The sequence below is a fragment of the Opisthocomus hoazin genome, chromosome 3 (assembly GCF_030867145.1).
Source record: "Opisthocomus hoazin isolate bOpiHoa1 chromosome 3, bOpiHoa1.hap1, whole genome shotgun sequence".
In the NCBI taxonomy this organism is placed as follows: Eukaryota; Metazoa; Chordata; class Aves; order Opisthocomiformes; family Opisthocomidae; genus Opisthocomus; species Opisthocomus hoazin.
In genome coordinates this window covers 11405439-11431431 of record NC_134416.1, presented here as the reverse complement: position 1 = coordinate 11431431, position 25993 = coordinate 11405439, and the positions used below count along the sequence as shown (strand labels likewise).

The following is a 25993-nucleotide window of genomic DNA, read 5'->3' as shown; positions in this document are numbered from 1 at the left end:
TATCATCAGGTTCTTTCTGAATAGTAGCATCTGCTGGGACAGTTCCCAAATCCCTCCTAACCATCCTAGCCGAGAATATAAAGAAATTTAGTCATTTCAATCTCCGCTCAACTGCTTTGCCAGTAAAACTCTCACATGAATAAGCAGGAAAAGCAAACAGAAAGGGTAAGATAGCTTAAAAAAGAAAACTATTCTAAGATTAAAAAAAAAAAAAAGCAAATGTTGATCCAAGCATGTCTTACTTTGATTAACAGGTAGCAGCTTGAAGTCTGAATCTGAAAACAGAAGCCCTAGTCTAAGATGACATTTGAACAAGAATAACTTTAATACTTTCTAGCTGTTTTGTCTTTATAAAAAGTCTATAATATGTTTTACATTTGAAAATACTGCCTGATTAGAAAGAAGGCGGTATCGCAGCACTCTAGCAGGTCCTCTGGCAGAACAGCTAATGGGACCGTTCCTAGATGCTCAGTAGCAAGTCTCAAGAAACAAAAACAACCCCACACCCCAAACTCATGTGGACAAACCTCAGGTAAAATTCATTCTTACAGTATAGCTGGAAATGTCACGGAGCTGCAACAGAGTATGCTCTACACCCCATCCAGATTGTAAAGCATTTCTGTGATGGGAACTGAAAACAGTCAAACTGAGGTCTCATAAGCAAATATATCTATGTGTAATATTACATATAGAATATCAGTTATGAATTCCAGAAAATACAAAGCAGTCATCTAGAAAGGCCTAAGAAGGTGAAAGAATTAAGTTCCCTAGAAGAAGGAGGACTCCTTATGGAAAGGTCTATCTGAGATGGTTCAGGAGTTTTAATATAAAAAGGAATGAACATATAGTATTTCTTCACTCAAGTTAACACACAGCTAGCTTAAGAGACTACATAAATTCCAAACTTTCAGCCTCTAAGTATAAACCTGATGTTTCAAGGTACAAAGAAGATACACAGTTCCTATGTGAGAGCATTAAAAAGAAATTGACAAAAATATCAAAAAGGTAAGAATAAGAACACTCTTCTGGCATCTACCTAGGAGATGGTTCAATGTAAGGACCAAGAAACACAATTAAGCTTGTTCAGACAGCTCTCCCATTTTCTTAATTAGGCATATATCTGCTAAAAAAGGTCACATGACATTTTTTGACTTATGATAGTATTAGGACATATTCTAAAGATATACGAAAAAGCGAAGGAAACAAATGACTTCTGCCACTGAGTTATGAACTTAAATTCCTGCAAGTTTTTTTACTGAGCAGTGGAGGAAAATGATATGATAGCTATAAAGAAAGAGGGAGAAATAAAAGTTCATACCCTTCCTCCTATACCTAGAACTGACAGAATGCAAATGTTTTATAGGCATGCTGATGACATTTAGCTCCTGAGCCTGAGAAGCTGGATTCATGGAATTCATTCCTAATTCTCAAAATATGGCAGGGAAAGGACGACATCTAGTATATGAGAGATTATCCAAAGCATGAGCAAACGGTTTACAGAGGTACTATTTCTGATTAAACTTTCGCTAAATTATGATGAAAAATGGACTGAGTTAGGTACAGCAAGTGTTATACATCTCTCACATATGTAGACGGCAAACAGAAGCAGCAAGGCAGCTGAGAAAGCTAATCCCTTCCTAATCAGCCACAGTGGTGGCCAGGGCATGCTGGGTGAAGCCGCAGTGCCAACTGACATTAATATTAAAAGAAGAATTAACTGTTGTGTACACAAAGCCCACCTACATCTAGAGTGGAATTAATGTGAGTAGCCATTTGAAGCACTATAACATACAAGTACTAGATGAATTTTACAATATACACAACAAACCTAAATTCCAGGACATTTACAATGCATCAGAAATAAAACTCTTCAGAAAAAAACAGGGTTTGCCATTAGTATCTCGTATTAGAAAATTTTTGTCATTATTATCTTATTAGAATTTCAGTTCTGTTTCTTAACTGAATGCTTCCTTTAGGCTTGTTGGTGATATAGTCTTCATCTTTCTAATACAGTTTTATTTTTCCTTTTAGAAGTTCACTTAACACAGTGGGACATAAATAAAAGTGGTTAAAATAATGGAAAAAAATTTAGGAAATCTTTGTTTCTCAGTTTTAAATAACGACCTTACCTACATCAATAGTTGGCTTCCCCCTCAAAAGCAATTTCAAACACTCAGGCTTGTTGTACATACTGCAGTAGTGTAGAACTGTATTACCCAATGCTGTTTGCTTATCCAGGTTTCCACTAAACACAAAAGAAAAAACGATGAAGAAAAGTACAGTAAGCTGTGCTATTCATTTTAGATCTAGCATCCCTACAAATAATAAATGCATAAATACTTTACTAGACAAATAGGAAATGGAGGGAGAAAGAAATATTTTGAAATTAAACATTACTTTCAAAGACTATTCAGAATAGTTCCAAGCATACTGGAACCTGAGCTGTGGCTGAAAAGGAGGAAGCAGCTATAGATGTTGATGGAGAAAAAAAAAAAGGGGGAAAAAAAAGAGAAACTCAAAAATTCAAGCCCAATTTTTTGTAAGGTCATGGCAGTAGTTTTCCACCTGCCACTTACTGGAGTTTCTTTTTCAAACATGCTAAATTAGCCCAATAAAAAGTATCTGTAATATAGATAATAAACACAGACAGCTGACAGAAACACGTAAAAGATGATAACTGTCTGCAGAAACTATGAAGTTTCATAACTAAACAAAATAATTTTAAACAATCATCCAAAATAATAAATCCTTCAATAATGCTCAAAATAATAATGTGGACTTCTAAAACATTTTTCAAATTATGACCTCAAACAACTTGCAAATATTAGTCACTTATTTTTTATTGTACTTTTTACTTTAATAACACTCCTACAGTAGTCAGCACTCCATTTAACATGAAGGAGTAGTGGTAGAACAAAGTTTAAGAGCAGGCCACACAGCTCATCCCCACAGGCCAAGAGATGGTGTCAGGAACATGGATTCCAAGTCTGTGCTGTTACCAGAAGATCAAACTTTCTCTCCAACACTCCCTATATACAACGCTACAGAAACTATTAGAGAGGGGAAGGAAAAGAAAGAAGTATTCATTGCATTTCAATAGCAGATATGACTTGCTATGCCCAGTGAAAAACAAAAAAAGTTTTAAAAATTCTCAAGCTGTCCCCCCGCCAGCTCAAGCAAGTTGGGATGAGTCCTCTGCGTTTCCCAAAACCTCTCATTGTTCTGCAAAAAACACCATCTGACACAGCAAGCGACTGCTGCTGCTTTCACTTAATAGCATACTATGGAAGCAGACTGGAACTGATCTCATTTAATCATTACTTATATTGTGAAATATATGTAAAAAAAATGTTGTACCACTGTACCATTTGATTTTTTTAAATAAAATGTTTTCATTAAGGTTTTTCACTTCTATGAACACAACTTTTGACAACAAAGAATAGCTCAGCCAATAAACTAGATGTTGAAAATGACTAGTTACAAAGATTATGCCCTCAATACCTTTAATACAGTTTATTGACTTTGAAAATGGTGTTCTAATAGTTAATCTAGCTTCTATGCACAATTTCCTGAAAAGATCCCTGTTTTGTACTCTTACAATTCTTTGCATGTGTCCCATATTTGGAATGCTTACTTGTCATCCCCTCTTTACCTGAACTATTCGTTTGCATTGTTTCATGCTGTCCTGTGTTCTAAATCAATGCTCCCTTTTCCTCTACATAGGAAGAAAGGAAAAACTATTTTTATACAACTGCTTTCTATGTTTTTAATGTACACTTCTTTCCCTCTCTCTACTCACTAGGAGCACAAAGGTCAACTCAAGGTATTAAATTATGCTCTTTTGAAACACATCTAAGGAGAACAACTGTAAGCGATGAGCAAACACTGTCCAAAGCACAGCAAGGATAGCTTTGAACATCTACAATTTAATGAAAAATGAGCAATCCATACCAGTTTTGTACAAGGAAGTCAACCAGATGGAGAGAGGTTTGGTCAGCAGTCCGGACTGCTAAATGAAGTGCTGTTTCACCTGGCTCCTAAACACATGTAAATAGAAGTTAGATCTTTGTATCTTATTTCTGCAAAGCTTATAACATCAGACCCACTGACATATATATCACTTACTCTTTTACAACAAGTCCTTCAACAAGAAAATATTAGGTAATTATGACCAAAACAGTTACTGCCTTTCTGATCTCTAAAAGACACTATGTGCTGCAAAGGAAACGACATCACACTTTCTGAGATCATAGCTTTCTCGAAACCAGTCTTCCTTTTTTTTCCCAACTGGGTGTAACAATCCTGAGAAGCCTTTAACCATTTTGGCTACTAGTAACTGAAGGGTATCCTGTAAAGGAATACTGAGCAAGTTTACAGTACTTATTGCTTTATGACACTTTGGTGAGCACCAAGCATAGCCACAACATTACTTCCTACAAAACCAGGGGAAAAAAATCCACAAAAATCATAGTGCTGCATACACTATATGTCTTACAGAATCACAGATTTGGTTGAAGTTGGAGGGAATGTGTGGAGGTCATCCAGTCCAACCTCCCTGCCCAAGCAGGGCCACCTAGAGACAGTTGCCCAGGACCACGTCCAGATGGCTTTTGAATGTCTCCAAGGATGGAGACTCCACAACCTCCCTGGGCAACCTGTGTTAGTGCTTGATCACTGACACAATTTAAAAAAAAAAAAAGTTTCCTGATGTTCAGAGGGAACCTCTTGTGTTTCAGTCTATGCCCATGACCTCTGGTCCTGTCACTGGGCACCACTGAAGAGAGCCTGGCTCAGTCTTCTTTGCACCCTCACTTCAGGTACTTATATACATTCATAAGATGCCTCTGTGCCTTCTCTTCTCCAGGTTGAACAGTCCCAGATCTCTCGGCCTTTCCTCGTACATCACCTGCTCCAGACTGTTACATGTCTTTGTGGCCCTTTGTTGCACTCTCTCCAGTATGTCCAAGTCTCTCCAGCCCAGAACTGGATACAGTACTCCAGCTGTGGCCTCACCATTGCTGAGCAGAGGGGAAGGATCAATTCCCTCGACCTGCTGGTAATACTTTGCCTAGTGCAGCCTGGGATACCATTGGCCTTCTTTGCTTCAAGGGCACACTGCTGGCTCATGTTCAACTTAGTGTCCACCAGGACTCCCATGTCTTCTGCAAAGCTGCTTTCCTACTGGGTGGTTCCCAGCATATATTGGTGCACAGGTTTGTTCCTCCCCAGATACAGGATTTTCCCTTGCTGAACTTAAACGGACTCATACTTTATTTTTATACTTACAAAATATGCATTACTACATTTAAATAAAAATACAAATGTTAATTGAGTTTAAAAGTTGCATGAGAAATTAATCTAAAACCAGACATCATTAACTGCTATTGATCATAAAAGGCATTTAAAAAAAAAACATATTACAGTCTGGATATTTAGAATTAAAGTCACAACTTTCAAAAATACATGACTTTATTAAACATCATAGAATTTACAGTGGAGAATGCTGCTACAAATGTCCTAACTGCAGACTACATTTCACTCAGTGTTCATACCTTTCTAGCTATCACTGATTGTAATAGCTGAGAAACACTAAGGAGCTAGTTCTCTGGTAACTGCTATGGATGACAAATATAGAAAATCTACCGTGCAGTTAGAGAATTTTCAGTGTGTTTCCATGATAAGCACTCTGCGGTATCTCGGGCACTAAGACTAGATTGAACTTACTCCCTCCACTAGATACAGACAGGCACTCTGTCCTTTGCCAAGTTAGCTATTTTCACAGAACTTGTTGAAAACATTCTCTGAGATCTGTCTAAGTTGGGTTCAAAAGAAATGGGAGAAAATATTGCCAACCAAGCGGTTACACTGCTTTAATTATCTATAAAAACAAGTTCTGTGGCTCGTGAGCAACATTTCTATGTGGATACCTGAGGTCAATCTGCACTGATTTTCCGAAAAACTGTTACTGACTTCAGAAGGAAGATCAAGTATTGGCAACTTTATTTAAAAAAAAAAAAAAAAAAAAAATCTCTTCCTATTTGAAAGAAATTGCACTTCTGTAATTGTTTCATCAGAGGCTGCGAAGGCATCAGATTTACTCTTTCCTCATATAAACAGAGATTTGTATACAGTCAATAAAGTGTTCCTTCAGCAACTATTTTAAAATCAGATATGATACTGCCTGTGATACCAGGTGGCCCCGGGTTATCAAGTCAATCCCTCTCTCTTTGGGCCTTCTCCCAAAAGGAACCTATTGCGGAACAGGGGCTTTTCAACATACTACAGCTGCACCTAGAACAGTGTATGACATTACTATTGCATTTCACACTCCTTTAGAGTCTTCTCCCTCCCCACAAGGATGCCACATTAAGAAAAGAAATAAAAAATGCACCATTTTAATCTGTTATTTCTCTTGTTTTAGCATCTAAAGCAGCAGTCCCAGGTCCTGGACATTTTGCAAATACACATTTATTTAAAATACTCTGCCTTGTTTACCTGATAAGCTTACCTGTCCAGGCTCTAACAGTGGCTCCATTAGCTCTACCCCCTCTGCATAGACTTGAATTAGTGCAAGTAAATCCCTGGATTTGACAGCCTCAAGTAATTCACTCAGTTTAGCTGCTGCAGATACACAAGTCTTCCTAGAGAACTTATGATCTACATATTTAGCAGTGATAAATTCTTTGCGTGCCGTCCTGTGGGGTGTGAAAATAGAGCTTAGGTTAGAAGTTTTTAGAAAAACGGGTCAATGATATATATTTAAAATCACCTTGCCTAACTCAGGAGCTGAGGAGCAAAGAGGAAAACGATCAGATAAAGACTGTGTTATTTATCATTATAAAACATGTCTTTCTTGCAAACAAGCCCAAAAGAAAGTACATATTCAATTTTATCCTGCCGCCTTGTTACACACGAAAATTACACTGACTCTAGGGACTAAGACCAAGGAAAAAACAAAGCCTGAAGTGTGATTTCTCATGGAAACCTATCTACATGTTAAAAACAGGATAAGCATGAAAAACATGCTAAAAACAGGATAAAAGAAAAAATACTAAGTCAGCTAGAAAACAGCATAATAGGTTAAGAGGTCTCCTGTGACAAAACCACACCTTTTATGTTCTCTGTAGAACTCCTACACCAAGCAAAGGAAGAAAAAGCTCGTCACTGTCTCAAGGCAGTACCTGAAGCTAGCCTCATTTAGTCAAACTGTGCTTATCACTCAAGGGTATACTACAAAACTCAAAAGCATTCCAGGTTCAAAATAATGAATACTGAAAGTTTTCTACACTGAGAAGCTGAGACAGCTAAAATCTGACTATATGACAAGAGACTGAACTTCTAAAACTCCACAACTGGAGTAAAAAATCCCAGTCTTCTGCCATGCTACCCCTCCTCTGGCTTGGTTACTGTTTAAGACATTTTATGTCACATATATATTCCACAGTAAACTTAATGGTAAAGAATTTAGAGATTGAAAACTTACATGTCACTTGATGGACTGGGTTTAGGTGAAGGACTAGGTAAATTCCCTTCCATAATATCATTAAAACTAGTATTTCCTACATTCTTGGCCAGCTGCAATAAGATCAAATGAAAAAAAATTAGTGTGGGGTTTTTTTGAGTGTAACAGCAACCTAAAAAATGGACTATTAACATGCATTTTCCACACTTACTAATAAGAGATGGAACACACAGGATTGTAAAATTAGAGCATTTAAATATAAAGCAATTAAAAAATATTTTGAAGTGTGAATGTTGTCATCCCAGAACTTGTACAATAGGCTCTACAGTCACAGCTAATTATTTGTATTTCAAGACAATCTGCTTCCAGTATAAAACCAGAATGAGGAACTGGCAGCATGAACATTGCAAGAGTACTAGTCCACTGATCAGGAAGTTACTTTAGGAAAGAAGCTCAGACCTACTGGAAATCCATGCTTAGCAAAATTTGATCTAAATAAATAGTAACTCTATGAATAACTCAAGATTTCAAAAGAGTAACTAGTGCTAATGTTAAACCTATACACAAATCCTGAATTGCCATCTATCTTCTCTCAATTTTCCCATACAAAGCTTCTGTAACAAGTCTCTTCTCACAGGCCAAACACAGTTGGAAAGATAAACCTGCTGTAACTGGATTTTTTTTGTTTGTATTTTTTTCTTCCTGGTTGGTTTTTTTTTTTTTAGTAGTCTTACATCAAACTCCTTTCATAACTTTAATTTTACAGGGTTTCTTCCATCAAATTAAAAGATTCATCCAACATTTTTCCCTCAAAATTAGAAATAGTCATTCTCACTTGTCAAGTTAATTTAGCTTTCTTTTTTTTAATCACATGAGATTTTAGACTGTCCTGGTTTAGGGTCAAGATCAACTAACAAGACGCAACATTCTGAAGGCACTAATGACAACAGATGTCAATGTTAATTCTGCAAAACCTCAAGAAATGAAATGGAGAAGTGACAAGTGGTCAAAAGCATCAATAATACATAATACTAAAAGCCCTCCCATAAGACTGTAAAAAATATGAAGGAGACATTCTGCAAAATCCATACCTTGAAAAAAAACTAACTGTAAATTATACACCTGAATGTTTCCTATACACAGGTCAGCATTTGACTAGAAAAAGAAATCCAAATTAAAGAAACTTACCAAGAGTTCAGACGTCCCTAATTTGTCTAATTCCAAAGACTGGATTCGAGAAATATGGACACCCATTTCTCTGTGTATTCCAGAACACTCAATGCAGGTTAAAATGCCCAAATTAGTTGATAGCCATGTTGGATCTGTAGAATTGAAAAATAAAATATTTAATCGAAGTCCAAGAAGAGGTTTCTGATGGCAGTAAGAAATCCCAATGTATTCTGAAATAATTCTTCATTTAATGTTTTAACAAATGAAAATAAACAAAGAATATTCCATAATTTTGTCCAAACTGCAGTGCAAATTTAGCCACAAATTGCAACCAAAGGAATTTTTTTGGAGAGTCCCCAAGGCACTGAATTTAAATTTATAAATCCATACTGAATTACCATATTTGAATACATTTAGGATTTGTTTCTTGTAGAAAGAATTTAAAGCTTTTGTTTCCTGTTTTTAAAAGGAACAGATCTCCTAAATTCCACTGTTGGCAACCTCTGAAGTTTTAATCTTTACTTCTTAAGGTTTAAATAGTCTTTCTTCATAAAAGATTAACAACGGTGTTTTCCAACATGTAAAAAAAGTACTATGTTGCAGACAATTTAAAAAACCCTGGATAGTCCAGCAAAAAAATAAATAATTGCTGTCATGGATGAGATCTGCAATGTAGCATTTGACTAGACTGTATACTATGAATGTTACATAAGAAGGAAGACCAGTTTTTAAGGAAAAGGAAAAGCTCCAGACATCTCTTGTGTACATACATGTCTTCAAATTCATCTCTTCCTTGATCTTAAATAGTAACTGATAAAACGCTCAGTCAAGAGTTTTAAAGCAGCAAGCTGGGGTGCAGGAGCAAAACTTAAAACTTCACTCTGAATTAAAAGATGAATGAGAACGGTAATCCAAAGTTTCTATAGCTTTACACGATAAAATAGTTGAATGAACCAATTCCAGGATTTGACACAATCATATTCCACTTTGTATTTTTATCTAGGTATTTCTTATTTGGATCAGTCCTGCGTCAGTAAGCACCCTCAAGATACATACTACCTACTCAGTTCCAAATGAACATCACCTTCTCGAAGTGTCTCTTTAGATGCGACAGCTGCAACAGCTGCCAACTACCACATCGATTCAGCAGTTCTGTGACAAGCTGACTCTTCTCAAGCTCTAAGCGACATAAAACTGACCTGTAACTCTGTACTTCTGAAGATACAACCTGATAGGATTCAAACTCTGAGTCTCATTCTTTGCACAAGACTACTACGTCCGCATCTGAATAATTTTGATGCTGCAATTCCAGTAGTCTCATGCCAAGATAAAACCTCAGAGTAAGACCTTGGCCAGGTCAATTTTTCCACAATCATTGTCTAAGCATTACTCACTTCTACTTAGTAGCATGCACAGGATCAGTGATGCCAAGCAACTTCCATTCAAGTGCAACAAGCATCTAGAGACAGTGCAACAAGAACAGTTCAAACTCCAGAGGGGCTTGAACTGCTGGAAGTAAGCACAGACAACACACAAAAATATTTTAGTGAATTAAACGGGACTAACGTATGAAAGTCATATTTGTTCTTTTAAAAACAGGTTGAAGACTGGTCAACACATCACTTAGAAAATTAGTTTGCACTCTACAAACATTTCTTTAAAGAAATTACTTTGCTCCCAACAAGAAGTTGATGACATTAACAAATTGAGATACCTGGTGAGCCACAATCACAACAGACTTCATTGCCGGGTAATCTCTGTATGTCATCAATAATGGCTTTTGTCAGATCCTCTAAACTGTTTTCCCCTGTGCTCTGCTCTCCACGGAATGCCATATTTAATGCTTCTTCCTTGCTGTTAGTCAACACTGATATCCACCTAGCACAAGATAAAGACCTTAATGAAGATCTGCATTTGCAAATACAAGTTAATCTATAAACTGTAGAACGCTTGCCAGGAACAAATTATTAGTGGGAACATGGGGAAGGACTGCCTTGTGGGGGAGACCGAGTGGGGGAAAATTGAGAGACGGGAAGGAAAGAACTGAGAAAACGTAAGTAAGAATGAGAAAAGACACAGAGAAAAGGTCTTAATTCTAATCTCCCTTTGGTGAACAATTTTGAAGTCAAAGCAGTACAGTTCTCAGGTTCCTCAAATGAGCAGAAGCTGTGGAAGAGAAAGGGTGCAATTAAGCTGCTGTAAATGTAACTGCTTTAAAGGAGGTGCCTAATATCTTCCTGAAGTCTATCCCATTATTAAAGGAGAAAATTATAACCACTACTTTCTCCAGTGTGCATCTCTCTCTTCATAGAGGAGACAGCAAGCACATTTTTGAATGTGCTGATGTGTAGTTGCCTTTCAAAATGCAGGTCTCGGTGCACTAATCAGAGTCAGATTGTAATGTCCAAATTAATGAAAATTGCCATGGCAACAACCGGGGTAAGGAAGAGAAGACGACAGGAGAGTAACAATATTGATAGCCAACATAAAATTTTAAGAGTAACTGCTGACTGCAACAAATCAAGGCTCTTTAATGACATTTCAGGCACTAGTTCCCCCCACCCTCAACCACTCCCCAAGTTTTTGTTTACACGGTAAGGTTTTAATTAAAAACAAACAAAAAACCTCTCATTGGCTGCTGCCCTACAGGTGGAAGTAAGACAGGGAAAGTGGTTATACTAAGGACAAGCACATTGCAGATGCAGTTTTGCCTAATTTAGAAAAAGACCAAGTTAAAAAAAGAATCCTCCCAGGTACAGGGATTTTAGATGTTTTTAGATCTGCTGCAAATACACATTTCTTACACAGAAATATTCTAAATTGGCCATGTCCTCAAGCCATCTCCTGTTTACAATATCACAATTATCTGCAACCATCAATCCTTTGAAATGTGCTAAAATGGCCATGGTCATCTAAAACTAACAGAACTTCAGACTGAAATTCATAATTTCTCACTGAAATAATACTGCAAAGAAACTTTAAAGGATTTCAGAGGTAAATTTATGTATATAATCTTGCAATACAGACTCACAGCCTGAACTGGTATATGGGCATTGTATATTATATACTTCATACACATATGTTTTTTAAATTTTTATGGGCAGAGAATAAACTGGGAACTTTTACTTAAAAGAAAAATGCTTAAAACATTATTAAGAAATCAACTTTAAAAATAAAAGAGAAACTGAAAGATTTGAAAAAAATTTGCTCCATGGTTTACATGCTGAAAACAAATATATTTACATGAATCTCTCTCTAGTTATATTGTACAATATAAGAACCCACACTAGATGGCATCCTTCTGCAATTTTTCTGATGGAATCCAATGTTATTAAAAAAATAAGAGGCAGCAGTGTCTTGCTTCTAATATTATAGCAATGTTGTGTTAAACACACAGAGTAAAACAATCATTAAACTCAGACAGACAACATTTATTCTGACATTTGTTGACAATTTCTTTCAGGGTTACAGTTTGATTAGTTTGTTAAAAAGGCATAATTTGAATAAAACTCAACTACGCAGTAATAATTAAAAAAATTATTAGATGCAATTAAAATAAACACGACGTGACTGAGCCAGCAGTTAGTTTGATACAGATTTCCACATTACGAGTTTCTAAACCATAAGAGCAATAACTTATTTTGGTCGCATTTCCTCAGCTAGAAGGAACCCGCTGCCCACGGCTGCATGTCACTGGTGTCACCTGCGAGACAGCCAGAGCAAGAGGCACCACCGCATCAGCTCTTCCCAGGCAGCAGCAGTAAGACCCAATTAACACCAGCACAGTAACACACCCATTCTTAATGACTGGTGCTATTTATACCAGAAGTCCCTGGTCCCTGACCTACCTACCAGAGGTCACCAAGCCTTCCTGGCAAGTTGCACACTCAAAAGTAAACAAGTCAAATCAGTAAATATGGTATTTTAACTCAGTGTCAACAGTTTATAAAATACTGTCTTACGACTGCTGTTTTCCCCCTTTTTTATCTGCACTAGTCTCTTTTTCTTCCCTCCTTTTTTTTCCCCCCCCCAACGAATTCGCTTTATTTCACAATACCACCAGTCTCAAGCTAACAGTCAAAAAGCTGCTGGCAACTCTTTGTAGTGTTCTTTCAAATAATTTAAAAATTACTTAAGTCTTGCAGAACTGCTTTCTCTTCTATCCAATACAAAAAGATAGGCTGTTCAATCTTCTACTGCACTTCTTTTTCTGTGTCTTGGCAGTTTCTCATCGTCCTTTAAGGCGTTTTGTTTGCTGGAGATTCCCAGCTTTGAAGAAACTCATGACGCTAAACAAAAATCTGGCATCATGAGTGGCTTCTGGATCCAATGAAGGCAACAGAAGTACTCATTAACCTCAGGTGGACCGGCCTCTTGGATTCCTCTTCATTTTTCTTCAGTATTTTTAAGCCAATAAAAGCCCCCCCCCAAAATAACAAGGCTCACAGTTTTTTTGGTTTGCAATAAAAATATATCTCTGTCTCCTCTGACAACCCCTAATGCAACATTGTTGTTTCCAGGTAAGCACATACACAGAACGCTAGCATAGTAATTTTCAAACTTTCACAAAAAAACTTTTTGCATGGAACAAGCAACGGCTAGTACCAAGAGTTTCCAACTCAGTCTCCCCAAAGTAGAAAACGTCTGAAGACTGCTGCTAAACAGTAGGCTGAAGTCAGACGTTGTCTCTTCACAGCAATATTTCTGAATATAGCTTTGTTTATAATCCAGGCTTTTCCTAGAGAAATGGATATACTCTTGACCTTCAAAAAGAGTAGAAAAGAACTAAAAGGTCATGTCCAGAGTATGTTGGGCCCTATTCATAACTGTGAAAAACTAGAAAGCATCTATTATTGTATATATTAAAAAAAATAAATGTGGTTATTTTAGAGATCTGAGGTTACATTTCTTACACACATAAATATACACACACTTCCTCCCCCACGCTGTACTTTATCTACCAGAGAAACTAATAGTCCACTGATAATTTTGAAGCCCAGTCAAGCAGTAATTAGAGGTCAACAGCCAGCTAGCTGAATATTAAAAAAAAAAAAAAAAAAAAAATCAAGAAATGCACTGGACTAATGGAAATGTTTGAGGGGAAGCAGTAACAGACCTATAAAAGAATGTAGGCATCACTGATTTGTGTTTTAAACTGTCTGCTTTTTATTATTATTCTTTTTAATTAGTTTGAGGAGCTATTTATGGAAGCAGTTTAAAATGATCACTAGGACAACGTATGCAAGGTCTGTTAAACTAGAGTATAAAGAAATGCATCTTGCTTTTTTTCTCTATTTAGATGTGAGGCTGGAAGGGAAGTCATTTGAAAATCTATTTATGCATTTATTCCTCAACTGGTGCACAAAGGAAAAAAGGCAGAACAGAGGCAACACTAAAACTGGGTGGACAAAACGCAACAAGATGGAGAAGAAAGGGATGAGAGGGACACACATGTAAGAGTCAAGTGGAAATTAGAACAAGAGGATGACAACTCTAACCAAGGAGCTATGTCACACAGCTCCTACAGAATGTTCTTAAATCAACAAGGTTGGAAGTCAAAGGGTGCTGTTTGCATGCCAAATTAGATAATAAAGCTATTTAGGACCTACTAGTGGCTGCACAAATAAAACAGAACATTCCATTATATCGTAGTTTTTCATTAATATGTTAACAGACATTCTGGTTCATGAACTTCAACTAACTAAACATGTTGCACAAATTTTCCTGAAGAAAAAAGCAAGTAAGTTTCTGTGTGCATCTCAAATTACATACCATTACTTGGGTCACTTCAGTAATTTTCTGAAACAGGAAACTTGTCCTAGTGGCATTACAATACCTTTTTGTTGGTGGATTAGTGGCAACACAGGCAAAATACACTTAGCATCTCTTAGTTTGTCTGCATGTATTCCAACACTTGGATGCAACTAATGTGTCTTCAGCTAAATGAAACTTTTTAAACTCGCAGCAACATAAAAATATAGCAGTACAAGCCATTTTCTCAGCCACTGGACTTTGAAGTGATACATCAGACGTTAGTGGTTAACAAACAGAAACTCTAGTTCTAATGGGAAACAAAACTAGCCTGGAATTCCAAAACAGTCCAACAGGCAGCCAGCTAAACTAGATTTATTGACCTGCCAATCAGATGAATTAACTTACTAATGTATTCTCCCCCTACCTTCTTCATGCGTTAAGACAAAAAAAAAAAAAAAAAAAAAAAAATCAACTTCACCTTTTAAAGCAATAAATATAGTAAAAACTAATTTGAGGCAGAGACACAAAAACTTCTGACTCACCAAGTGCATTACTGATCAGAAATAACAGTATTTTCTTCTTGACTAAGCAACTTACTGGAATAATTAAGTTCCAGAATGAATCCTGTAAGCATGATTAGCAAGTCAGCCTTGCACTCTAAGAGCCAAAATAAAGCTGTGGAAGACTCTGGAAGCAAACAGCTGCACAGCTGCATGACAAAGCACTCTCCAGCCTTCCCATTTCATTCACACCTTCCAATGTTGAACTGTCAATGCCACTGCCCCCCAGTGCTACCAAACAACTGAAATACCCTACAAACATTCCCTGCACCTTTAAAATACACACGGAGCAACACAATCTTCCATTCAAATACGGACATGCAACAAAAGAGCACAACAGTCCTGAAGAATGAGGCAGCCTGGAAGGCTCAGGCTTGCTGCCCCCTTCACTTCAACTTTATTCCTAGAATTGTCAGGCGATGAGCGTTAGACTGCAGTGTTCTGCACAACGTGTTTCCAATGACATCGAGAGCAATATCCAGGAGGAAAAAAAGTGGTACACGGTTCTCAGGCCAAGAAGTAGTTCTGACATGGCAGGAAGAAAGATTGTTTTAAAGGAACTAATCTGGTTGGAAACATGCATTAATGAAGGAAGTTACTGGATTCTGAAGTACACAAATCTCAAAGAAATATGCTTTGCTCTTTATTTCTAGACCTACAGTAGAAAAGATAAATATTCTATATATTGTAAATACGTTCTATGTGTTATATAGAGATCTTTTATCTATTTATTATTTTTAATTTAAAGGAAAAGATTGGATCAGGAAGAAAAGAAGTAACTGCAAAAAGAGGGTTGACACAGAAGATTTAAGAAGAATTTAAAATATTTCATTTGAACCCTAATAACCTGATCTGCTCTATCATGCCAAGCAACCGCATGCGAACCATGTGCTGGCAGGGTACACAATCTACACAGCTTTTTGGTTGGATCGGATTTTTTTTTTTGTTTTCTTTTTAACGTTAGAAAGTTTTCAGAGCACCCCATACCGTGTCACAAAATAGTTCACATTTAGAGATTCACAACAGCAGATAAAACAGACAGTAGGCACTACCTCCGCATTAACTAAGAAAACTATTTCCACTGTTATATGTGATTTTTTACGCCTCTGTTGGCAAAATAAACTTGAAAAAATGTGAACATTCTTACGCTACGTATTCCTGTTCATCTTCTGCTTGAAAGTGGTATGTTCTGTTATCTGAAATAAATAAATACATCTTTTCATTTGGCACATGATAAATTTTAAAAAATCAACACATTTGTTACTTAAACCTATTTAGCAGCTACAGCTTTTAAGAGCAGTTGCTCTTAACCAGCAATATTAATACTTTATTTATAGGTATAGAAAATAATTCTAAAAAGAAGAGATGAAATTGTGAATTTTGATTTACACCAAATGCATGTATTTCAAAAGTCTTATGTCTAGAAATATTAAAGAAAAATAAGCACATGAATCAAATTTTGCCCTTCTGAAGTCAAATCTGAAACATAAGTAGCAGAAAAGGGCAAAATGAATTTGTTCCTATTGTATACTTAACCCTCCGCTTGTGTTAAGAAACTTCCTTTTACTAACTAAAGGATGAGATATGAACTGGGTACTGTTCCTCACATTCAAAGGTTTAATATAGACTGTCCTTGTAAATATAGAATGTCGGAACTATTTTTTGTTCTATATGTAGTCTTTACTATATATGTAAAGACTGAAAACAGTAAATTGACTCATTAATTTCAAAAGTGTTTTCAAAAAGATCAGAATCGATACAAATATCTGCTATACCAGACCAAACTGGGAAGAAGGGAAATCAGAGAAGCTTTAACGCTGAGAAGACAACTAACTACCAGTTTCAGACAAACAGAAGCATATTTTAAAAGAAGGATAAGAGGACAAGAGAAATTGGGTTCACCTTGCCTTCCTCAACGCCCAAACTGCACTCAAAAAGCAGAAGTTTCCAGTGAAGGAAAACCAAGATGAGGTGAAAGGTCTTTTCCATTTCCTGGTAGATATAGCTTACGCACGTTCCACTAAGCTGTTAAACATCTCTCTGAACTTAGGAGAACAGCACATATGCTGCATTTCATGGTTTGTCACACATGAACAGTATTTATGTCACACATACACAGAAAAAAGGTTCTTTATTCATTTGTCTATTTAACCCTTCTTCCAAACTAGAGGGATCTGAACGCTTGTGAGGCAATGCATGTATCTGGATGCAGACAGGAATTTTGAACTGTAACCTTATTTTTGCTCAAAGTAGCTTTTAATGACATTTTTAGAAATCCCACATAATGCAAGATTGTACTAAAGTTGCTACATACGTGATATTAGATCAAAAGACTTCTTGTCTTCAGCATTTGGCTTCACCTGGCAGGTCAATAAATTCAGTTTAGCTGGTTGCCTGTTGGACTAAAAAGAAAATTTATTTTACTTTAAAAATGTCTTTATTTAGGATTATTTTTCTTTTCTGGGCAGTGGGCATGTATGATATTTAATTTAAAGCATGGGCACGCATACATGTACACCCTCAAAATGCTTGAGACCAGCATGACTTCGTCTGACTTGGTCTGTCAGAATGAACAGATGGCTAAATCTAAACAAAATTAAAGTCTTCAGGCAACTCTTCCTGACTATTTGTCAGGGACTAAAGAAATAAACCTTAATTTGGAATATGCTAATACTGAAGTTTTTAATTTTATTTCATAAACAATGGTAAAACTATTATGCAAATTTTCATTACAGGATGCCCATATTCCAATTTTCGTCCCATTCTGAGTAAATCAAAGATATAATCCTAAAACTTTAAAAGAGAAGTGGGAAGCAGGAAGCTGGAGATGTGGAGTTTCAGAACTTGGAATAAATACAGCTACTAATATTCTCTGCTGTAATTCAGCTACTTAAAACATGATAACTAAATGTGTCTTTGAAGTATTTTGGGTTTATCCAGGTTTATCAGAAACCATAGAGGTACTGAATTAAAGTTATTACAGCTGGCAGATACAAAATGAACTTGAGAAGTCAGTTATCGGTAAATACTTCTGAACTGAGTTTTGGAAGTTCTTCATGTTAGAAACTGTAAACCAAATATAAAAGTAATGCAAAAGTAGTGAACAACAACAACAAACAAAACTTGAAGTGCATTTCCCACACTGTCAAATGGGCAAAAAAGGCAAGAAGGAGGATCCAGGGAACTACAGGCCAGTCAGCCTCACCTCCACCCCAGGAAAGATGATGGAGTAGCTCATTCTAGAGGTGATCGTCAAGCAAGTGGAGGAAAAGAAGGTTATCAGGAGTAGTCAGCATGGATTCACCAAGGGGAAATCATGCTTGACCAATCTGATAGCTCTCTACGATGGTGTGACTGGCTGGGTAGATGAGGGCAGAGCCGTGGATGTTGTCTACCTCAACTTCAGCAAGGCTTTCAACACTGTTTCCCATAATATCTGCCTAGGGAAGCTCAGGAAGCGTGGGCTGGATGAGTGGTCGGTGAGGTAGATTGAGAACTGGCTGAATGGCAGAACTCAGAGCATTGTCATCAGTGGTGCTGAGTCTAGTTGGAGGCCGGTAACTAGACGTGTCCCCCAGGGGTCAGTACACAGCCCAGTCTTGTTCAACTTCTTCATCAATGACCTGGATGAAGAGTTAGAATGTACCCTCAGCGAGTTTGCTGATGACACAGAACTGGGAGGAGTGGTGAATACACTAGCAGGCTATGCTGCCATTCAGCGAGACCTGGACAGGCTGGAGAGATGGGCGCAGAGGAACCTGATGCAGTTCAATAAGGGCAAGTGCAGGGTCCTGCACCTGGGAAGGAACAACCCCAGGCACCAGTACAGGCTTGGGGCGGACCTGCTGGAGAGCAGCTCTGTGGAGGGGGACCTGGGTGTGCTGGTAGACGACAGGTTGACCATGAGCCAGTAGTGTACCCTGGTTGCCAAGAAGGCCAATGGGATCCTGGGGTGCATCAAGAGGACTGTGGCCAGTAGGTCGAGGAAGGTTCTCCTTCCCCTCTACTCTGCCCTAGTGAGGCCCCATCTGGAGTACTGTGTCCAGTTCTGGGCTCCCCACTTCAAGAAAGGTGAGGAACTACCGGAAAGAGTACAGCGGAGGGCTAAGAGGATAATGAGGGGACTGGAGCATCTCTCCTGTGAGGAAAGGCTGAGGGAGCTGGGCTTGTTCAGCCTGAAGAAGAGAAGGCTGAGAGGAGACCTTATAAATGCCTACAAGCATCTTAAGGGTGGGTGTCAGAAGGATGGGGCCAGACTCTTTTTCAGTGGTGCCCAGTGACAGGACAAGTGGCAACGGGCACAAACTGAAGCATAGGAAGTTCCATCTGAACATGAGGAGGAACTTCTTCCCTCTGAGGGTGACGGAGCACTGGAACAGGCTGCCCAGGGAGGTGGTGGAGTCTCCCTCTCTGGAGATATTCAAGACCCTCCTGGACAAGGTTCTGTGCAGCCTGCTGTAGGAGACCCTCCTTCGGCAGGGCGGTTGGACTAGATGACCCACAGAGGTCCCTTCTAACCCCTAACATTCTGTGATTCTGTGCAATATTTGTCAGAACAAGCCCATCAACACAACATTTTTGACACTCAAGGAGCAACGGTTCCTTGAAGGAGTAAACATGTTATTGCAGTCTCAGTTTTCAGAGTTTAGTCTTGAATAGACTGTCATGATCTGAACTTTTCATCATTGAAAAGAAGAAAATTACTTCCCTGTTAGCACTGCAACAGAAAAGAGCAAATGAACTATTTTTCCACAGCTACATACAAGAAAAGGAAAACTACATTCAGTAGCGCAATTCAAAGAATTCTGAAGTGGCAAGTCTTGAGCTTGACAATACACTTAAAAAAAAAAATGCTGATAACTGAATCATTACTAACCCTGGCATAAATAATTTGACTAAGCAACTCCTCAAAGCGGGCAAGGATATCTTCCTAGCTATTAGAAAAACTGAGCTCTCCAGTACAAAATGTAGTGGCTTCCCTTTAACTTGCTTAAGGTAAGTAGTTAAGTTTAGACACTGATACTCATGGCCATCAGTGGAATTTGGGGCAAAGGAGATGGTAATCAGTGGAATTTGGGGCGAAGGGGAAAGAACGGTGATAAAACAGGACCATCTCCTTTAACAAGAGTAACAGATGTTACTCTTGTTTGCAACAAGTTTGTGCCATACTGCTGCAAGGCAGTTTTCGGACTGCCTCCACCATGATCATGTTGTTGCTTCCTCACGATCTAGCACTCCTAGGAATATACTTCAGATACATGCCTGATTCCCAGAACTCATTATGATCAAAACACTCTAAAATTCCACACTTCAGTTGAAAGCACTCAACATATTAACACATTCACTCATCCGTCAGACTCTATTAATAACATCTAATATCAAACACTTCCCAAGTTTCCACATTATACGCTTCACAGATCTACCGTGACAAACCTTACAAGCAAAACCAGTCGAAGTATTCATTGAAAGGTCCGTTCAATTTATTTGCTGTTTTCTTATCAAACTATTGACAAATACATTTAAGTATTAAATCAACTGTCATAAGCTATAGCAGTGGGAAGAAAAAATGAAGAAAAATTTTAGAAGGCTAAAGAAGAGTTCACTTAATACAGTTCACAGGAAGTTTTGAAATTAATTTCAAACCAGCCTTTAGTCTCATTTTCTCACTCAGATTAGTTGAATTATTTTAAATTTTTTACAAAATGAACGAGTAGGCATTAAAATGTATTAAACAGTTATCCTATGTAGGAATAAAACATCTGTAATACAGACATCTATGTATGAGCTAGTTATTGGTCTGCTAGTACAGTCAGCTAGTTATTGTACTTCTAGCACAACAGCCAGAACTGAGTTTATAACAAGACATCCGATCAAATCTACCCAGACTCCTTAGACTACATTGACCAGCTCTCCAGTGGCTAAAAGAGGAGTCTACATGATCTTGCTCTGATGCAGACAGCTACACTCCATACACTTCATTTTATTCAGATGAATCTCATGCCATATCTCTAAGGTATAGTAAGAACAGGTGTATTGCTCTGTTTAACCCAAAGCACTGTTCCCATTAGTGGTCAGCAGCAGACAACCAGGAAAAATTTTAACAGAGCAAGTGTAACAATCCTTTTGTAAGTCAGTCTCCAACTCTGATAATCCATAGAACTTCAACAGTCAGAAGCAGAAGTGACATCTTCTTTGTAACAGCAGAATAACACCAACAGATTCACTGGGAAAGCATAACATTAATTTATTATTTTAATAAAAAGATATAAAAATAACTTACCGTTGCATGTGATATGGTAAGAATTCCATTTTTAACAGTGCACTTTCTTCTTTGCCATACTTTCCTTAACCTATATAAGAGCATCAACAACAACAAATTCAGTAACTAGACACGATTTCAAACACGTCTTAATCCCATCAACATTTTGAGAAGATTAGCCTTGAGAAAAAAACAGATGCAGTCAAAATTTTACTAAATGTCTCATCCGAAGTAACTTGGAGATTTATGACAGGTCTTAATCACCTTTCAGAGACTTCTAAAGACAATAGCTTTCTTTTTAATATAACTTTCTTATGATTGCTTGTCATGCTTTTTATATTTATGATGTTAAATTCAGATCTGTGTTCAGATCTGAACTGTGAAATTCTCGAGTACTTGTGGCACATGGGTTAGCAGAATGTGCCTTAAGCACCCACAGTAAAACATCAGTGCATGAACATAGTAATAGGTCTCACTATGTATTATATGTTCCAAGAACATACCCATCGCTCTTCTTTAAAAGATAACCTTTCTTCTCACTGCCATATTCCTTATTCCCCTGAAGCTGATGCATACTATATCCTCCTTGCCTGCTCTGTGAATCCTAAAAACAGGAAAACACCATTAACATTTCCTGACATGCACAGTAAGTTTTCTTAACCTTTAAGCCTATTTTACTGTATTTCTCTTCTCTACCACAACTTCACAAATTAATAAAGGTTAAAAAAAAAGACAGAGAACTCCTAATGCATGTTTTACATCCGTAGGAGACCTTGCTTTTACATCCCACAATCGTGAAGTAACCGCATGTTCGAGATTCAATTACTTCATTAGGCGTTTCAAGTACACTAAGGATGCAAATATGCATCTCAAAACAACAACTTCTGAAAATATAGAAATATAATACTGCATAATTTTCTAGTCAAAGGCTAAGATAAAAGTTCACAAATAAAGCAACAGAATAGAGCATGCATATACACAGAACACACATATATAAACAAACAAAACCAAATGCTGATAATTACTATTTTTTCTAATCCAGTTAAAAATACAATTTATGAGTTTAGCGAATGAAGTCAACTGAAATAACTTTTGGCCTGATCTAATGAAACAATTAAGTGAAATGTATTAACTTATTATAAGCATGTAAAAAAAAAAAAATCCCCAAAAGTTCATTAAAACATTGACTTACTCTCCTAGACTTCGATCACGAAAGGCAAAAGCAATAGAGGAAAGAGAAAGCAAATAATTTAAAACAAGAATTATTATTTTATTTAATAAGCATGCTCCTCGAATCTAAATTTTATAGCCCCCGTATCTAGTAAAACAATTTTTCCCCTTTTTTAACGACACTACTAGAAAGAAGGCAAGATTTATTTTTTTTTAGGCACACTGGTGCTTTTCCTCATCAAGTAACAAAACATCACAACAAAATTCTGTGCAACATTGCATATATAACATTTGCTTCATAAAGCAACTAAGATGACTGCAGGATCAAATTTTACTAAATATCTTCAAGTGTTTATTAAATTGTCTAAAATGACAGCTATATTGTATCCTCCACCAAACTGAAGTTAATTCTGAATTTCCATTGAAATAGATCAGGCCCAAAGTTAACTTTTAATTTTTTCAAATTTATATAAAAAGGTATAATTAAGGATACATTGATACGGTTTTAAATATAGCTGTGAAACAATTGTCTGCAAAACATCTGACAAAATCCCACAAAAAATATCAAAAGAATGCGAAGTTCAATTACTCTCTTGGCAATCACCTTTTCTCTTTGATAGCAGAGCTTCTTACAATTACCACAAGCAATACGTATCGAAGATTACTCCCTCCTATTTTACTCAGGGTCCTTACAATTATTTTTCATTTTGTAACAAATTTGTCAGAGGAGTTTAGAGAGAAGTGCTTTGGTAAACTGGCAGTTGTGGTTGGAACCAGCAATAAGGCTGCTACATGCCATGTTTACACCATCACAGTAAGCAGATAATTTGTTCTAAGTAAATTTCAAACCCTCACTGGAATTAGGGTTCTACTGGCATTAGCATAGGAAAGAATGTAATGAGATATAATTCCTGTTCCAAAGAGCATACCAGATGGACATTTGGGGAAATAATTTAAAATGTAAAGAAACAGTTTACAAAACAGACAGAAAACATGATTCTAAAGACTCGCTATATCCAACATAAAGCTGTTCAGTTATATTTGTACCAATAATTAATACACAAAAATAGGGAATGAAAGCCTGTATTAAAGGCCTGGTTTCCTTTAAAGTTTAAGCTTCTTAACATATAAGCATTTTTCAACATATAAAATAAATATTTACACAATTAAAATTACACTAGTATCCCTTAATATATTTTCCCCAAAACCTGTAAAGCACGGTCATTTTAAAAATCGGGTAATTCGTGCGCAAAATAACAGAAACTGTCGCAACTCGATACCAAGACAGTACCCAGCGGCAACAAGAGACACGGCATGTAACAGACCCACAGTAACTTGTAATTCCCATAGCGAAGCTGCCTCACTAGCACTTCCCTGCAACTCAAGATTCAAAAGATTGTCAGGATGTGCTTTTCCAAGAACCATGTAATTGCAAAAATTACAGTCACATTTTTTTCATGAATGAAAGGACAGGTATCCCAGAGAAATGTGTAAGAGCATTCCAGATGTCCACAATGCTAAACAAACTCCTTGAATGCACGCCACAGTAGAACAAGAGTTGCACTGTGACACCTCCAAAGCGTAGAGAATGAGGTTAGCTCACTGAGTACATGAGGGTTTTTTCCTGAATGAACGCATGGGTGCTGAGGAGTAATTTTTCCATACATATTATTTTAAATTCAAAAAGATTCTAAATGCTTTAATAGATATAACAGCCATGTCATCTGTGACAGTAAGTCAGTCTGAGACTGCTAGGAAGTCTCACTTATCTAATGGCAACTCCAAAGACGTTAAAAGGTGAAAGAATTTACAATTTGGACAGGAGTCACTGGTTTCAACTTCCTTCTCTTGCCCAAAGGGTCACAGAAAACTAAAAATACACACAAACCAGGGCCTCAATTTTATTATTTCAAACTGTTTCCCTGCCAAAGTAATTTATGGTAAGAGCACTTCTGAATCTTTACAAATTCACCAGAGAAAATCACATTCATTGCATGTTCTTCAATAGCGTCATTAATCTATACATTTTTCAATGGTGAAATTATAACGTACTAATATAAGGGGGAAGAAAATGTATTCTTAATCACAACAAACCAGGGCATCTGCCCCAGCAATAAAGTCCAGCTTTAGGTACCTGAAAATTCGGATACACACAATGATGGAGAGCTGACTGGTGAAACTCAGGGCATGTGTCTTCAACTTTCCTTGTCAGGTAACTACTGAGTAATGAATGTTTGCATGCTATTTCAGGATTAAAACATTGAACATCTAAATAACAGAGACACTGTTTAAACAAGCTGCTCAATATCTGCCAGCATCATTATGCTCTGACTCATGTAATGTAGCAGAATCACGAGTGAAAGTCCTCACGTTGATTTTGAAAGAGACACTTGAACATCAATGTGATCAAAGAGCTACAGCAGGTCTCTCTCTCTCTCTCTCTCTCTCTCTCCAGTGATTTGCCTGAATATCTGAGAATCACAATATTGCTCCTTTTTCTTCTAAGACACAATTTTAATTCTCGTCAAGCCAAACACTTTATTTTTATATTTATCATGTAACTTTCTATAGATATTATACATACACACATGCAGTTTTTTCAAGATCCTTAGGATTTGTCTGCACTATAATTAAAGTCAGTAAAGTTGCATAGTTTATTTTGCTGATGCCTTTGATGCTACCTTATTACATACATCTAAATTTCAGAATTTGATTTGTTTAGTTTTTATATTTTAAATGAGGTTACTTTCCACTGAAACAGAATAATTTTAACCACATATCCAGGAAACAGGTAAACAAAAAACCTAAAGATTATACCCAATTTAGTCACTCTACCTCATAATACTCTGTGAGCAACTTTTGACACTTGACATGTACAGCATGCAGCCATGTACGTACAATAGAGAGCACTGAAGAACAACCCATTTGTCCTACTTTATTTCTGAGATCTGGCTGATTACCAAGTAGTTCCAACTTAACAACATACGCAGCAGTCACAGAAAGAGGTATTTTTCTTTGCTTCCCAGATCATCAGCTTGTGGAAGAAAAAGGTACCCAAGGAGAGAGCAGGTCTTGTTCCTCTGTGTGTTGAGAATCGATCCATATAAACACTTCAAATCCTAAAGTTCTTTCCAAATAGCTCTTGAAATCTAATGTTGGCAGTTCAGCTTTTAGGGGTGAGGATGGAGAATGAGCATGAGTTACGTTCAGAGTGATTTAGACACTAGTGAGATTACAATGTAACACATGTATTATGGAAGAGATGTAGTAGGTCCATGTGCACATTGGAGATGGAAGACAAAAAATAGAAAACAGAGCACTGGGAAAGACTGTAGAGTATGAGATGAGGAAAAATGGAGTACTACAAAGAGCTGGCAAGTCTTACAATAAAATTGGATCTATTCAGAGGTGCTCTGTAGTGCTCCTGTCATCATTTGTGACATCAAATAAATTCTAAAGACCATGTACAGTGTGTTGTAAGGTTGTGTCATCCTTCAGAACAATGGGATTAAAGATGCACGGAGAGGAACAGCCTACTGGCCAAGGTTTATCTGCCATATAATGTACACCTACATTATGAAACCAAACATGGGCAAGCATTCAAAAGAAAAAAAAAAA

At 37.1% G+C, this 25993-nt stretch overlaps 1 protein-coding gene across 4 annotated transcripts in view; it reads right to left on the bottom strand.

Moving 5' to 3' along the window:
- ASAP1 (ArfGAP with SH3 domain, ankyrin repeat and PH domain 1) overlaps positions 1-25993 on the bottom strand; it is a 195445-nt gene that overhangs the window by 31307 nt on the left and 138145 nt on the right. For all 4 annotated transcript variants that reach the window (XM_075415544.1, XM_075415546.1, XM_075415548.1 and 1 more), the window contains 10 exons: positions 21709-21809; positions 21227-21296; positions 17261-17348; positions 16094-16142; positions 10347-10510; positions 8651-8784; positions 7484-7575; positions 6509-6695; positions 3952-4037; positions 2130-2245 (listed from right to left, as the gene is read on the bottom strand). In XM_075415544.1, the coding sequence (XP_075271659.1) occupies positions 2130-2245; positions 3952-4037; positions 6509-6695; positions 7484-7575; positions 8651-8784; positions 10347-10510; positions 16094-16142; positions 17261-17348; positions 21227-21296; positions 21709-21809 (1087 nt within the window). The remainder of the gene's footprint in view (positions 1-2129; positions 2246-3951; positions 4038-6508; positions 6696-7483; positions 7576-8650; positions 8785-10346; positions 10511-16093; positions 16143-17260; positions 17349-21226; positions 21297-21708; positions 21810-25993) is intronic.